This window comes from Leuresthes tenuis, unplaced genomic scaffold (genome assembly GCF_036924035.1).
Source record: "Leuresthes tenuis unplaced genomic scaffold, fLeuTen1.0.hap1 SCAF_2, whole genome shotgun sequence".
Classification (NCBI taxonomy): Eukaryota; Metazoa; Chordata; class Actinopteri; order Atheriniformes; family Atherinopsidae; genus Leuresthes; species Leuresthes tenuis.
Window position 1 is genome coordinate 12,157,857 of NW_027325356.1, and position 14,851 is coordinate 12,172,707.

The 14,851-nt window shown below is 40.1% G+C and overlaps 1 protein-coding gene across 1 annotated transcript; it reads left to right on the forward strand.

Moving 5' to 3' along the window:
- Positions 1–469: 469 nt before the first annotated feature.
- Positions 470–14,281, forward strand: mmp2 (matrix metallopeptidase 2). The gene is made up of 13 exons (XM_072380197.1): positions 470–1,004; positions 1,182–1,408; positions 2,231–2,379; positions 2,932–3,060; positions 3,700–3,873; positions 4,505–4,678; positions 5,292–5,465; positions 5,768–5,923; positions 6,058–6,184; positions 9,755–9,891; positions 10,374–10,533; positions 10,844–10,953; positions 13,123–14,281. The coding sequence occupies exons 1-13, from the start codon at positions 852–854 to the stop codon at positions 13,224–13,226; spliced, it is 1,974 nt and encodes a 657-aa protein (XP_072236298.1). The 5' UTR covers positions 470–851; the 3' UTR covers positions 13,227–14,281.
- Positions 14,282–14,851: the final 570 nt, after the last annotated feature.

A 14,851-nucleotide genomic window follows, 5' to 3' on the forward strand; every position in this document is an offset into this window, starting at 1 on the left:
CTTTGAAGGTTTACAATGCATGCTTTTTAAGGCTGCCATTTTTATGTACAAATGATAGAGATCCCTTCAGTGATTGTGTTTTAATGGTTTGATTGCTTGTGAGTCACTATTCACATCATGCCACCAGATGTCAACGTACCACCTCTACTGCTTTTAGAAACGTTTGCTCTGTCCGCAGCTGGGTGTCGCTGCGGTCCCCAGTAGCATTACAACACATAATGCAAGGTTGTACTCAAGAAGAGTCAGTGGAATTAAATGGGTCTGCGAGAGCGATTCATCCGATTATGTGGAAATGCATCAGGTATTACTGTGATCTTCAGACAATTGTCTGCAGGGGGAAAGGGTTTCTCAAGTCGTGTGAAAAAGTTCGAAAAGTGAAAGGGTGGAGCAGGGATGCTGGAAGAAACAGATGTGCAGGATAATGGCAACACCCACTTCTGGCCCTTTAAAATGCGAATTGTTTTGTGTATGAGTCTGAAAGAGAGGCAGGACTTTGCAAGCAAGTGACATAGTTATCACTCGGTTCAAAAGTAACTTTTTAATTGGTTTTGGTGTTGCAGAAACGAGGCTAAGTGAAAACTATTGGTAGAAGTGCATCGCACTGTGTCGCCGAAGGCTTCTCCGTCCCTCATTCTCAACCTGGAGACTGCGCAGAAAGTATCGCTGGGGGGGTGGGAATGCATTAGCAAGCAGTACTGAGAAAGTTCAGAGAGCCGAGTTGCAGGACGTGCCGAAAAGGAGGAAAAAAATATACAAGGAGGAGCGGAGGCAGTAAGCTGACTGGCTGAAAAAGACTATAACTCAGAACAAACGGCATTCAACACACCTAAGATAGACTTAACCTGAGTAAAATGGACTTTCCGACGATATTTAGTTGTCGTCGGATTGTTCTCAAAGTGTTTTTGGTTCAGTTCATAGCCTTTCAAGCAGCAAATGCTCGTCCTTCTCCCATTATCCGGTTTCCCGGAGACGACTCCCCCAAAACAGACAAAGAAGTTGCTCTGGTAAGTTTATGGTCTTTTTTCCCCCCCAGCAATATGTCTAAGTGAGTAAATGAATTAGGCCTTTACTTTAAAAGAAGAAAAAGTGAACCGTTAGGTAATATTTGACACATTTTATTTTATTTAAAAAAAATAATAATTCACTTGAACCACTTCTTTTTTACTTTAACCCCCTTGTAGCACTATCTGAATAAGTTTTATGGATGCCCACAAGACAGATGCAACCTCATGATGCTCAAAGACACCCTGAAGAAAATGCAGAAGTTCTTTGCTCTGCAAGAAACTGGAGAGATTGATGCCAAAACTGTGGAGATCATGAAAAAGCCCCGCTGTGGCGTCCCAGATGTTGCCAATTACAACTTCTTCCACAGGAAGCCCTTGTGGCAGAAAAAAGACATCACCTACAGGTCAGACGCTTAAATTACCTTCATTTTTCTGGTGACGCCTTCACAAATGTATTGATGGAGGTGGCTGCCAGTGCATGTTAACTCTGAATTAGTGCTCAATTGATGATATGATGGAGGCTCTTTTGTCCATGAAAAAAAGGGACAAACGGATCTGCTAAATTCTTCGAACTGTCACATCAGGGTTTAATGTACAGTATGATGCTTGCCAGTCTTAACCCATCCCAAAAGCTGCCCGTAAACAAAAGCATTTGAGTTATTGTGAAATGATTCTTGCCCCCGCCTGACCTCTAAACACAACCACCCTCCCTCAGCTCCAGTCACCCCTCCTCTTATGTCTTGCTAACACCAGCATTCCTACACAGTATGTGTCAGGGCCCTTGTTTTCATTCTGTTTGAGGTTGACAACAGTGTGGATTTAGTTTACTTACATTAGCATTTTTTGTGTGCCCTGATCTTTCCAGCCCCGTCTGCCTTTGTGTTTGGAAGAAGGACTGCAAGCCAAAAACAATAACTGAGATCTCAGACTGTTTTCAGGAAAAGCACTTGGTAGACAGGCACAGTAGATTGCGTTGGTTTGTAGCTGAAGAAAGTTTCAGGAAGCGCTCTCACAGATGACTCATAGAGTGTTGTCCGGCCTCATTTCCATTGTCTTAAGTTAAAAACAGAGAGGAACTAGCTTTGCAAAATTTGAGACACGAGCACCACCTTTGCAGAATAAGTTTTAAAAGCTGATTACAACAGCTTTTTGTTATTCTGATCTCATCTGTTTAAACCTTCCTTCTATTTCATGATTTCTAATTATTTACCCTGAACATGTTGTAGAATCCTGGGATACACTCCTGATCTGGATGAGGAAGTCATAAATGACGCTTTCTTTAGAGCCTTTAAAGTGTGGAGCGATGTCACACCGCTCACTTTCACCCGCATCATGGACGGAGAGGCTGACATCATGGTTAATTTTGGTCGCAACGGTACGCCACGTGTATATTTTGTGTAATTTCATGTGTGAAACGTACTGTAAATGTAGACTTAGCAAAATGTTGATACTTTCCCCCCAAAACTGTAACTGTGTTTCTCAACATAAACAACACGTAAGATCAAAATTCATAGTCACTGTTTAAGCACTCCACCAACCAGAAACCAGTTGGCTAAAAGCTCACTGGCCTGTAGACTCATAGCGGAGGAGCAGTAACACTCATGTTTTCTTGTGGCTCTTCCCGCCGCTATCGTATATTTTAGGAGCACATAATAAAACTGTGGAAATTGTGGTCCTAACACAGGTCATTCCAGTCATTCCAGCTAAAATAAGCACTTGATACTTACTTACAGTGTTGTAATATATTTCGGCCTAGCCTTAGCTAGACAGGAATCCAGTAATAACAGGGGAAGACAAACAAAAATGCTGTGCTCAGACTTGATTAAATTGTAGTTTTAAAAACAGGAACATTGAATACACATGCAAATGTCACATCACATCCAAAAACAGACTTTTTTCTCAGTTTTCCTTGACATTTTATCAACAGAGCATGGGGATGGATACCCTTTTGATGGCAAGGATGGCCTCTTGGCTCATGCCTTTGCCCCGGGGCCAGGAATTGGAGGAGACTCCCACTTTGATGATGATGAGCAGTGGACCTTGGGAGAGGGCCAAGGTAAGGGAGAAATGCCTCTCAGAAAAAGCTTATTTAGCTGCAGCTGTTCATGTATTGCACTGTAACAGTTTATCAGGAGGATTTTGCCATCAATTATTACTAAACAACGAAATCAGCTTTATTACTTCAGGTGAGATTAGGACATTGATGATACTATTTTGACTTTGTTTTGTCTGATTGCTTTAACTTTGTTTGAACTTTGTGGCACTTGATATATGAAAGTGCAGCCATCTGGAAGCGGAATAGAAAAGAAAATCTCCATTGCACACATTTGTATTCGTACACAGTGACCCAGATAATTTTTCTCTGAATATTTGTCATTATTAATGTCCTCGTCTTTAGATTTACAAATTGTGCAGAAGCATTTTTTTCCCTGTGCTTTAGAAAAGCCTGAAAACAGGTGATATATTCGATGAGCATGTGTTTTTATTGTGAAATGTTACTCCATGTGGACTTGACATTATACTGTCAGGTAAAGTAGTTTTCAAAGCCTTCTTTTTAACAGCTTTCAATACTCTTGAGGCAGTGACTTACTTCTCGCAGGAAGCTGCTTGATAAAACTGTAGAGCATGATTTATGGTAAATGAGTTAGGGCATTAAAAGGCATCAGTACAGGCATGTTTTTTTTTTTTTTAACAGTTGTGAAGGCGAAGTTTGGAAATGCTGATGGAGAGTTCTGTAAATTCCCCTTCCTGTTCATGGGCACCGAGTACAACAGCTGTACGTCTCAGGGCCGCGATGATGGCTTCCTGTGGTGCTCTACCTCTTACAACTTTGATGAAGATGGCAAATACGGTTTCTGCCCTCATGAATGTAAGTTTCTCAACTGGTTCTCCCATTTTAAACACATGTATACACTGCAGTGTCCCCTAACACATTTGACTTTTGTATCTTTGAAGATTTATGCCTTTGTAGCCACTTTTTATCTTTGCAACAGTGGTATCACATCCAGCTTGCATCTTATAGAACATTTAGTGTTTTGGTGAGTTGAAGCTGGCAAATGCTTCATATCAGATTATTGTTATATTCACAGCTGTTCCTCTGATTTTGGACATGAAGAAAGTAGGTTGAACCATATGCCAGGACAGTGTTGTTGTCTTCATTTGAAGTGGATTATGGAACATTTCTTTTCCAAGTTACTGCCCCACTTTAGAAGCGGAGGCTTTGTCAGATGTTTTGTTTGTCTGTGTTAATGTTGCTGTCCGTGGTACTAACATTATCATAAGCATGTTACAACCAACAGCCAAAGTACACATGTACAACGTTGTTTTATATGATGTGAACATGAGCAAAGGCCTGTTTGCAGCAGAGTTGCCTATTTTGTTTGGCTTCTGCCTTTCTGTTAAAGAAAGAAAAAACAAAGATGTATTGCCGTCATAAGATTGCAATCTGTGTAATGCCGTTAGGTCCTCTATAAAACTTAACTGTTTGTTTTGCTTTACAGTACTTTTCACCCTTGGTGGGAATGGAGAGGGTGCTCCGTGTAAATTCCCATTCACCTTTCAGGGGGAGAAGTATGACAGCTGCACTACGGAGGGCAGAGATGATGGTTACCGTTGGTGTGCTACTACTGAAGACTATGACCGTGACAAATCCTATGGCTTCTGCCCCGAAACTGGTATGTGGCATCGTCAACCCTCTGATTTCCCCTTTACATATCAGCACATTACCTTGGAATCACTACACATTACAGGAATTCTCCAGCTGGGGTTATTTGGTCTTGGTCATGGTCGGCTAAATAGCTGTGAAAGTATTTTAACATGGAATGATGGAGCTTATTTTCCATTCTGTCAGTGTGACTGGTTTTAGGAGTAGAGGGAGAGCAGGAGAGGGGGATACAGACAAAGAACAGTATGATCATTTTTTTATTTGATTAGGACTGTAGCTTTGTTGCAGAACTTTCTGTGAGAAACTTGTGCTTTTTTAAAAAAAAAAAGAAAAGGAAAAAAAGAACAACACAGAACTAGTGTTGCCAGATTGAAAATGATCTTTCTTTGAAAGAAAATCAATTTGGGCGGGTGCTTTTTTGGGTTTGTGCCTTGTGGATTAGCTGTTGATGGTATTTTTGTTGTGCCAGCTGCTGTCGTGGTGCTGTTTTCAACATCATCTGTACTCATTTCACAGTTCAATGCAACGACAAACATGTTTTGGCATACAAATCAGTTCATAAGTTACTAAACTTCACTAAGCATATCATCTTAATAGATGTTGCCTTGTGTTGCAATGTTTAGCGATGTCAACAGTGGGAGGAAATGCAGAGGGGAGCCCCTGTGTCTTTCCCTTCACCTTCCTCGGAGACAGCTATGACTCCTGCACTACCTCAGGACGCAGCGATGGCAAGATGTGGTGCAGCACCACCAAGAGCTATGATGATGACCGCAAATGGGGTTTCTGTCCTGATCAAGGTATGAATGTATTGGTCATTAGTATTTCCAAGCAGTTCTTGCTATTGTTTCAGGTGACAGCTGCCAAGTGGAATGACCACAAAGAACAAAACAAAGATGTTTTTTTTTTGTTTTTTTTGGTCTATCTCAATGTCAAAAGTCATTCCAACTAGCAGGGAAAATAAGCACTATGTGAAATAAATTCAGACATGTGAGGATGAGTTGAATTAAGTCATGCAAACCTTCAAAGAAACTTGCTTTTTTTTCCTTTAGGAGACATTAGGAAATAACTCATACACTCATTTGATTGGACTTGCTTTTAGGCTACAGTTTGTTCCTTGTGGCAGCCCATGAGTTTGGCCATGCTCTTGGTTTGGAACATTCTCAGGACCCCGGAGCACTGATGGCTCCCATTTACACTTTTACCAAAGACTTCAGACTTTCTCATGATGACATCCAAGGCATCCAAGAGCTCTATGGTGAGTAAAACTATAACGTGTACCATCATGCTAAAATGGTGTGTTTTTTTTATTTGTCACCAGTGGAGATTAGGTTACACTGAGTGTGTGGTTTCTCCCTCAAAATTGTAATCTTCTGATAAATCCTATGACAGGTGCGTCAACAGACAAGCCTTTGGATCCAACCCAGGGTCCTGTCACTCCAATGGACATCTGTAAAGAGCCGGTTGTCTTTGATGCTGTTGCACAAATCAGAGGAGAGACCTTTTTCTTCAAAGACAGGTAATTCTTTTAAAAGGATGTGTGCTAATGTTGTGTCAATGGGGCCAAGGAACAATGCATAAGCCATGAACATTTTCAGGTGTTGACATGGCATACAAGCATTGATGTTGTCGTTATCTTTTTTTTTTTAGTCTTAAATGCAATGTGAAGGCTGTTGTTGACTCTTTTGAACCTTACAGGCATTGCCACAGTCTGGTAGAATTTCCCGTCAGTGAACCACAAGAAGAATCACATTCAAACCTAATTGCCCAGTTCCGCTTTATCATTCATGTAACTGAAATAAGGCAGCCTCAAACATTTTAAACCAGTCGTAAACAATGATCAGTTATACATGATTTTTCAGTGAGATTGTTGTTTGTCATATTGTAGGCTTGTTTCACTTGAACAGTGTGGTTTGAATGTTTGATGTGGCAATTAGAAAGTGGGCAAAACAAAAATATTCCTTTCCTCACACAGTGACAACCAAAATAGTCATTAGTCATAAACACAGTCTGCAATCCTCTGCTCCACCGGCGCCAGTGAATCCAAAGTTTTGTAAGCTTAGAGTGTGTCTGCTGGCTATGGCTGCGTAGGAGAAGAGATTCATGAAGTGCTGCGTGTCTTTGTGAGTCAGTGTGTTTTCCTTCATGAAGGACAGAAAATGCTACTTTGCTACAGACAGATTCCTCCGAGAGACAAAGACATAATAATGTGGCTGAATAGGAACTGTTAGAAAGCACAAACAAAGCATGAGCAGCAGTGTTGAAACATTGACTCTTTGTCATTTTAAGGGTAGCAGAACTGTATATGTGATGCAGCTATTTTTTGGAATGAGTCCAAAACAAACAGACCAGCAGATCTCCCCACCACAGAGTCGACTCTTTCGGTTTTATAGTTTGCTTCGCTGAGGCTATTAAGTTAGAACCCGAGAGCAACAAGCCACAGTCTTGCTCACACATGCTCCTTTAATGCAGATTTGCAGATTTACATTTCACCCGGCTGTGTCTCTTATCCACACATTTGCTGTGAGCAGCAGAGCAGCACAAAGACTCAAAGAGTGCTCTGCGGACCGTGAAACTTTGGGCCACTTGTTGGAACTCAAGCTGAGCTGAAACCTAATTCTCTTTGAAGCTTTACTGGCCTAAAGATTTAGACAGACACAGAAACACGGACCTTCTGTGTATCACCATTGTTGCTGTTCTGTGATCTCTGAAAGTGGCCTACAGGTTCAAACATGCCATCTGAATACTTATGGGGTAGTCTTGTTGGGTTTCAGAAGAGCTGATAATCATTATCACTGCATACCTTATTTGAGTTATGAGGCCATTTCTCTAATTGATGATTAAATAGTGATGAATAAACATACAGTTAATAATAAATATGAGAAAACCAGTTGAATTAAGGGAGTATTTTGCATCACAATCAAGGATATTGCTGCAATCCCAGGGTGGTATAAATAAAATGAATAGTAACAAAATAAAGACTGATTTCAAGCCACTGACATGAATTAGAGAAGGGCACCCATCTACTCTCAGACTCGCAAAGATTCAGTGTATACAAGTTGATCTTTCTTAATGAGTTGCCTGAAGGCCATGTCAGTTTTGTGTTCTGCAGAGCTTTGGTACAAGCAAAGTTTTATAGCTTCACGAAAGTAGATCTGCTCTCTCGCTATGGGGCTAACACTTACATGACTCCTTCGTTGTAAAAGAGGATTCTGTCTTTCTGCTGAATCAGCACAAGCACAATGTAGGACAAATCTTAACAAGGTGCAGTGAGTAATGCTTGTAGCACTCTCTTAGCTCAGCATAAATGTGCGTCTGTCTGTCTAGAGGCTTAAGGAAAAGGCTATTATAAAGTCTGCCCTATAGAAACAACCTGCAGAGTAGATCTGTTGCAAGTAACTCACTCATTTGCTTGTATCCAAGCGCATAGCAAATATAGGGTCTTTACAACAGAATTTAAAAGGTTTAATTCCTGCTCAATTTACCAACACTCGCATGTATTATACTGAAAGACTCATTGAATCACCACCCTGCCAGAAATACAACAGAGGGCCGAAAAGAGTCCCTGTTGACAGGACAGTCAACTAAACATTTGCTGTTCCAATGAAAGTTTCATTCTAAACAAGTGCAACTGCCTTCAGATTTTGTGCTGCACACTGCATGAGTCGTGCACCCCACAACAACATATTAAGGTTGCTTACGTTTTGAAGCAGCATATTTGATGAAAGACTGTGCTCCACGCTTACAGCAGTGATAAAAACGGCTGTGTTTTGTGTGGCCGTGTTTCACTTTAATAAAAGAAATGAACAAGTCATAGTATTAAGCTTTGTTTGTATTAGCAAGGATGTGAAAATAACCCACATCTGCATCCTGATGCTGTAACAATTTTCTTCAAATGTAAGGCAGTCTAAGACCTCTACCAACAAAAACTGCCTTTTAGCCAAGACATTGCTGAACGCACACATGCTGGATGGCTGCAGAAGAAATCATATGTGTGACGGGGTATCATTTAAAAAGAAAAAACAGAATTACTATAAATCAGACACTCTTTAACTGTCAGATGGTCTTTTTACGTAACCTGCCACCCTTACACATTTCAGCATGAGATTTTCCTAAAGTTTTTCACAACATAAAACTTGAGTGGGGTTTAAAATCCCGTTAAGTGGACATAAGTGAGGCTGCCATGTCTTCAAGAGCTGTGTCATATCACACTGTCGTCAACCGTCTTTAATACAGAGTTATAATGCTACTTTACATCTACAAATACAAGATAAATGGATTGTCTATTTAAAAGAGAAGAGTAGTCTCAGCATTTATGTATTCAAACTGTACTAAATGAAAGGTAAAACAAAGTGAATGGAAAAAGAGGTTCAAAAATCTGGACTATCACTGGTGCTTTGCAGAAGTCTCTTGCTGTGTCCTGAGAGTCTGTCCTCTCTGCGAGCCCTCAAGCAGATATTGTTTTTTACTTTAAATTAGATATGTAAGGGACTAAAAGACAGGGGAAAAGATTAAATCAAAGCTTTTATACATATTGAAACCCTCTGGATATCGTTTGTGCTTGACATGAACTTAGCAGAGTGAGTCACAGGAGCACATCTAGGATAACAAAATTTGCAGATTGTTAGTTCAGGCTGGGATTTGCCTCATCTTTCATCCTGACAAATTACAGATTTTGGCATGTGTTATATATGTTCGTTAGTTTTATTCCCGTCTTCGCGTCATCTTTATGACTCTTATTTTTGCTGTAGGCAGATTTTTTTCCTGCTCGAAAATAGGTCAGTGGAAAAGAGTTTGGGAAGCTGCTGCTGTTGTGCAGCTGTATATTGGAAATCCAGGCAAGATGGGTCTTGTTCCGCTGGCGTCTGCAGTGTTAGTCCTAACGAGAACCAGATGCTCATGAATCAGGCCATTGTGGCTGGCTGGGGCAGTGAAGCACTTGCACTAAACCCCACGACACAAACACACACACACACACACACCCTTTCTTCGCATCAACCCCCGTCTGCTCCTCTTTCACTCTCACTCTGATTTCATCTCCAACTCATCTACCTTACGATCGCTCACCCACTCATTCTCTCTCTGCCAGGTTCCTGTTCAGGTCAGTCAACTTCCGAAGCAAGCCCAGTGGTCCTATGCTAGTGGCCACATACTGGCCTGACCTGCCTGCCAAGATTGATGCTGCCTATGAAAACCCTGTGGAGGAGAAAACGGTCTTCTTCGCAGGTATGCAGAAGAAAGCAAGAAACTAAAGAAAGTGCAAGTCTAGATCTTTCTGAATAATGATGGCTTTGCAAGCAGATCCATTTTGTGTGAGATATAAAGCGTTTTCCTCACGATTTCACCACCATTTTACCATTTGATCAGCCATTTCTATGAACTGAAATATTAGGAGTATCAGGAATGTTGGCTGAGCACTCTTGTGTGTGTGGTTAGCACTTGAGATATTCCACCATAGTTATTAGTGGTATGTGATACATTCTCAGCATCGTCCTAATATGACAAGTTTCCTGAATACTGATGAGATTTACAAAATATAATTGAGGATTTAATGGCTTGGTGAATAGCTGACCGATGATCTCACTCTAGATTTGTAGGAATAGGGAATAACTGCTTGATTTAGAAAGTCCTGTGTTAAAAAATGTTCTTTCCATTAGTTTAATACATGACTCTAAGTTTCTACTCTTTTTCTGGCTCTTCTATCCTAGGCAATGAGATATGGATTTACAAAGCAGATGAGCTGGAGAGAGGCTATCCAAAGAGGCTCTCCAGCCTTGACTTACCCACTGATCTGTCACAAATCGACGCTGCCTTTAACTTCAGGAAGAACAGGAAAACTTACCTTTTTGCTGGGGACAAATTCTGGAGGTAAGGGGAGGGAAAGCTTACGCAACCATTTAAAGCCTAAACCCATTACCTAACCCACCATAGCTTTAGTTGTTGCTGTCATAGCCTCCTATTGCAGTATACATCTGGACTGAGTTAGTCCTTGCTAAGTCTTTAACTGCACTGTCAAGCACAATAGAGCTGTTAGATCTTACACAACATGGGATTTTGTAGTGCAGGTGACTCACTGTTTTGTCGCCATGGAAAAAAATAGTCTATGTATATGTGTGGAGGAACTCTGAGGCACTGCTTTAAAGATGCACTTTCATCTGTCATTGTTATCTGTGCACAGATACGATGAAGACAGGAAGAAAATGGACCCTGGCTTTCCCAGACTTATTGCTGATTCCTGGAATGGCATCCCAGACGGCATCGACTCTGCCTTCAGCCTGAATGGCATTGGTAACAACATGATAATATATTTCTTTCTGATTGATCATGTGTGAGAGTTTCTGAAAGATTTGCAGAGTGAAATCTAACCTGAAGCGAGCAGTAAGCCTTATGAATTGACAAAAATTGAAAAACACCAAAATAAAGGTTTTGTGCTAAACTCTACAGATTAAACATAGCTGACATATATGGAAAGGATTTTCAAAATAAACCATATATTTTAACAGCATTTTCCATTAAGCAGCATTGGATTCAAGCCAAGTCATTACATTTTAAAGAGGCTAAGAGTCTACCCATGCTAGAAACTTTGTTAAACACAGCAATGCTTTGATCTGAGTACAGCTAACTTGTTTACAATAAGAAGGATGGTATTAGCATGCAATTATTTGCTGAATTGTTTTTCACATCAGTCACAGCTTTGGCAGTAGATGTATGTCCATCTCTGCAAAAGATGGAAAAATACTTAACATAAGGAAATTGATATTAACCTCATGCTAGTAGTCGTGAAATGTTAACACACTCCTTGCATGTGATTTAGCAAGCAAACGACACCAGTACACAATGTGAAGTATATCTGTCGTATATCAGTTTGTTTGGAAACCATATTGTGTTCTTGCTTGCTCTCCATTATACACACACAGAATTCACAGACCATGAATTATATCCTCATGATAGTGTTTCTGAGCTCAAACTGTAAGGTCAGCCTTTAAAATGAATTCTACATTTCTAATCCTCATGAACACATATCAAATATATATGCGAGTTAAGAAAAACTTTGTTATTAAAATGCTCATAAAACCCACAGCATACGGTTCCATAACATGAGCACATCGCTGAATGTTTTGCTAGGTACTATAATTTGTTTAATCTAATCTCCACCCCCCTCTCTACTAGGTTTTAAGCTTACAATGTTTTGCCAAACTAAACTAAATCTAACCACGCAGTCTCGTGCCAGCACTCAACACGGCATATCGCACTTTCACATTTTCTATACGGCTTATTTAACTGTGGCTTTGTGATACTACTGTGTTGTCAGTGTGCCTAATTATGTAAATCCTAAGAGTTTGTGCCTTTATTGCTTCTGTATTTATTGCCATAAATAGCTATGGGATTGTTAGATGATTATCACTAGAGAGGGGCATTGGGATTGGGAGCCCTGTGGGACATGATGCAAATCTTGCAGGAGTGTGCAATAATGGTCAGAAATCCAGAGGGAGATACTCTAGATTAAGAAAACAGTTCCATGCAGGGTTCTGTTTCCAACTAGAATTTCACAGAAAGAAGAAAAATACCAGTCTAATGGTTGTTGAGATATCTTGTTCTGGACCAAAGGGTGAACTGGTTGGCATAGTAATCCCTAGACTTTTTACAGTTTTAACACTGCAGATTTTACTGTCTGCATCTTCGTTCTGGTGAGTTGTAGGGAACATCTAATCAGCTCTATGAGTGATTCTGGAACTGTGCCTCTGACAGTAAAACTCCCAATATTCTGGAACTCAGAGGTCCGTTTAGAGGGAGCTGCCCTCACAAAAATGTAAGCAAATGAAAGAGGAAAGTGAATAGTTTGAAATTTAAGGAGGGATCTGCAGCCTGACCATGATGGAAGACAGGACTGTGAGTAGGAGAACAGATGCTTCATGTTGCTGACTCAGTAATTTGATTTGCAGCAAGTAAGTGACACATAAGAGTTTATGATGACTTTGTCTGCTGGGTTGAAGGCTATTGAAGTTTTGGTGCAAGACATAGATGATGGTACATTTTTGGCATGGAAATCCCAGTAAATTTGTTGTGAGGCAGTCACAGTCAGCCAGGTATCCCTGAGGTTAGAGACGGGTATGCAGATTTTTGCCTTGGGATTTTTCCATTTCTACTTTTCTAATATACACACAGTACTGTAAGCATCACATAGCCCCATCCCCACACAGATTTATATAAAGCAAGTCTGTGACCATCTACAGAGGTGCCTCTGTATGCTGTTTGATTAGCATAACTCAGAGAGAGACATGTGCAACTTCAGCTTCTGCAGAGCCTGATTGGCTCCTTGATTGAAACTGAGTATGCTGCTGATGTGATTCTATACAGATGTGATTGTTTTACTGTTGTTGTAAAATAGTTTCACCTCTTTAACACAATCCAATTCAAAATAGAAATTCTAAACACCATTGTGCTTGCCTTTAACAGATTACAGCTATTTCTTCAAAGGAAACCACTATTTCAAACTAGAAGACAGCAGCTTGAAGATTGTCAAGCTGGGTGAAATCACAAAGGACTGGCTTGGTTGCTGAGCATTCACTAAAGTGTTTTGCAACAGGTAATGAAGGTCTCGTCTCATGAGGACGTCATCATTGTATCGCACACAACTTGAGGTTGCCACAGTGCACACAGTTATAAGTTTTTATCCTGGCAACTCAGCATGCTTCACTGGGACATATGTCCCCCCAGCCTGTATAATCAGTCTCCAGCTGTGTAGAATGGCACAACATGACCTTCTACTCAGGCTGAACATATGCAACTGGGTATTTGCTTTATTTCTGTGTCGTATGTCATTTAATTTGTTATGTTTATGAAGATCTATAAAGATATGTACCCCCTGTTTTGTTGTTTTTTTAAAATGTTTTTTAATCATAAAATAAAAATAGAAAAAGTTTGACATCGGGTATGTCCACACTGCATTGAACGCAGTGCTATAATGTGCTGTGAGATATTGCTGATTTATGAAAATTTGATTCTGAAGACACACTTAGACCATATGAGGATGTTGGCTGTGGCTATGATCTATGTCCATTGTAAAAAGTCTAGTTATATAAATGTATCCATTTTGATTAATTTTCTCATTGTTGTGCAATACATTTGAAACAAAAAATGAATTTGCACAATGTGACCGAAAATGGTGCTTTTAGAAATCACTTTTTGCATATAGTCCTACATATATTCCATATGTTTTATATTATGTGTAACTATGTCTGACAGGACTACTTAGTATCCTCTGGAGGTTGGGAAGTAGCATTCACAGGCACACATTTTTCTTTGTTTGGTTAGCACTTTGTATAGGACTATACAAGGCAACTGCACCATAAAGAGACCAGATATTGCCATGGCAACTCCATATTGCATTGCCCCTTCACTAATGGTACAGATTAATGGCACAGGTTGCCTGAAGGGTCTAGGTTTTCTGGATGATGGAATCATGATAAGATTACTGCAGTAGCATTGTTTACTGATGTTTTTTTTATATAAAGTTTTCAATCTTGAGTTTTAACAATATAGTCATTATGTCTTGTGTTGTTTTTAATGCTTGTGCACTTTGTTTCTGTCATCAATAAAGATGATCAAAATATAATGAATTTCACATGCTTAAATGATACAGTTTTGAGCTCTCACCACCAGTTGTATGGATTCATAAACCAAATACTTAATAGAGTCCTGGTCAATAGCATTAGTACACCTTGATTTTTTCAGGAGAAAAACACCGACCTACAGAAGGCCTGAAACTTGATGGGAATCTTTCTTATGGTGTTGGGTTGAATTGTTTCCTCTGGTTTCAAGGGCATTAAACATAACCAACAATTCAAAGGCATTTTAGCATGAAATGTGTTGGTTGAGAAAACTAGGTTTGGGTTGAAGGTCATTGGTCTTTCAGCAGGAGAGTGACTTGGATCTTACATATACACACCAAGATCTAAGAAGCAAAATATTGATTTATACTGACCAATTTTGAGTCCTTTTGGGGGACTGCTGAAATCTGCCATCGCAAGTACAGCTTCTCTGTCATCAACCGTCTTTACTGTATCCTATGTAATTCTGTTCTGTCCACTGCTGGGAACTTAAGCGCATAGCAACCACAAACTACCGGCGTACAGGAGCAAGAAGCTTCCAGATGTGGATGTAGATTGTGCAAGAAGCATTTAAA

Bases quoted from the DNA above. Each gene is read 5' to 3' on its own strand.
- mmp2 (XM_072380197.1), top strand. From the start codon at position 852: ATGGACTTTCCGACGATATTTAGTTGTCGTCGGATTGTTCTCAAAGTG. The intron at 5,924-6,057 runs GTGAGTAAAACT...ATCCTATGACAG, and splicing joins AGGCATCCAAGAGCTCTATG to GTGCGTCAACAGACAAGCCT. The intron at 10,534-10,843 runs GTAAGGGGAGGG...ATCTGTGCACAG, and splicing joins GCTGGGGACAAATTCTGGAG to ATACGATGAAGACAGGAAGA.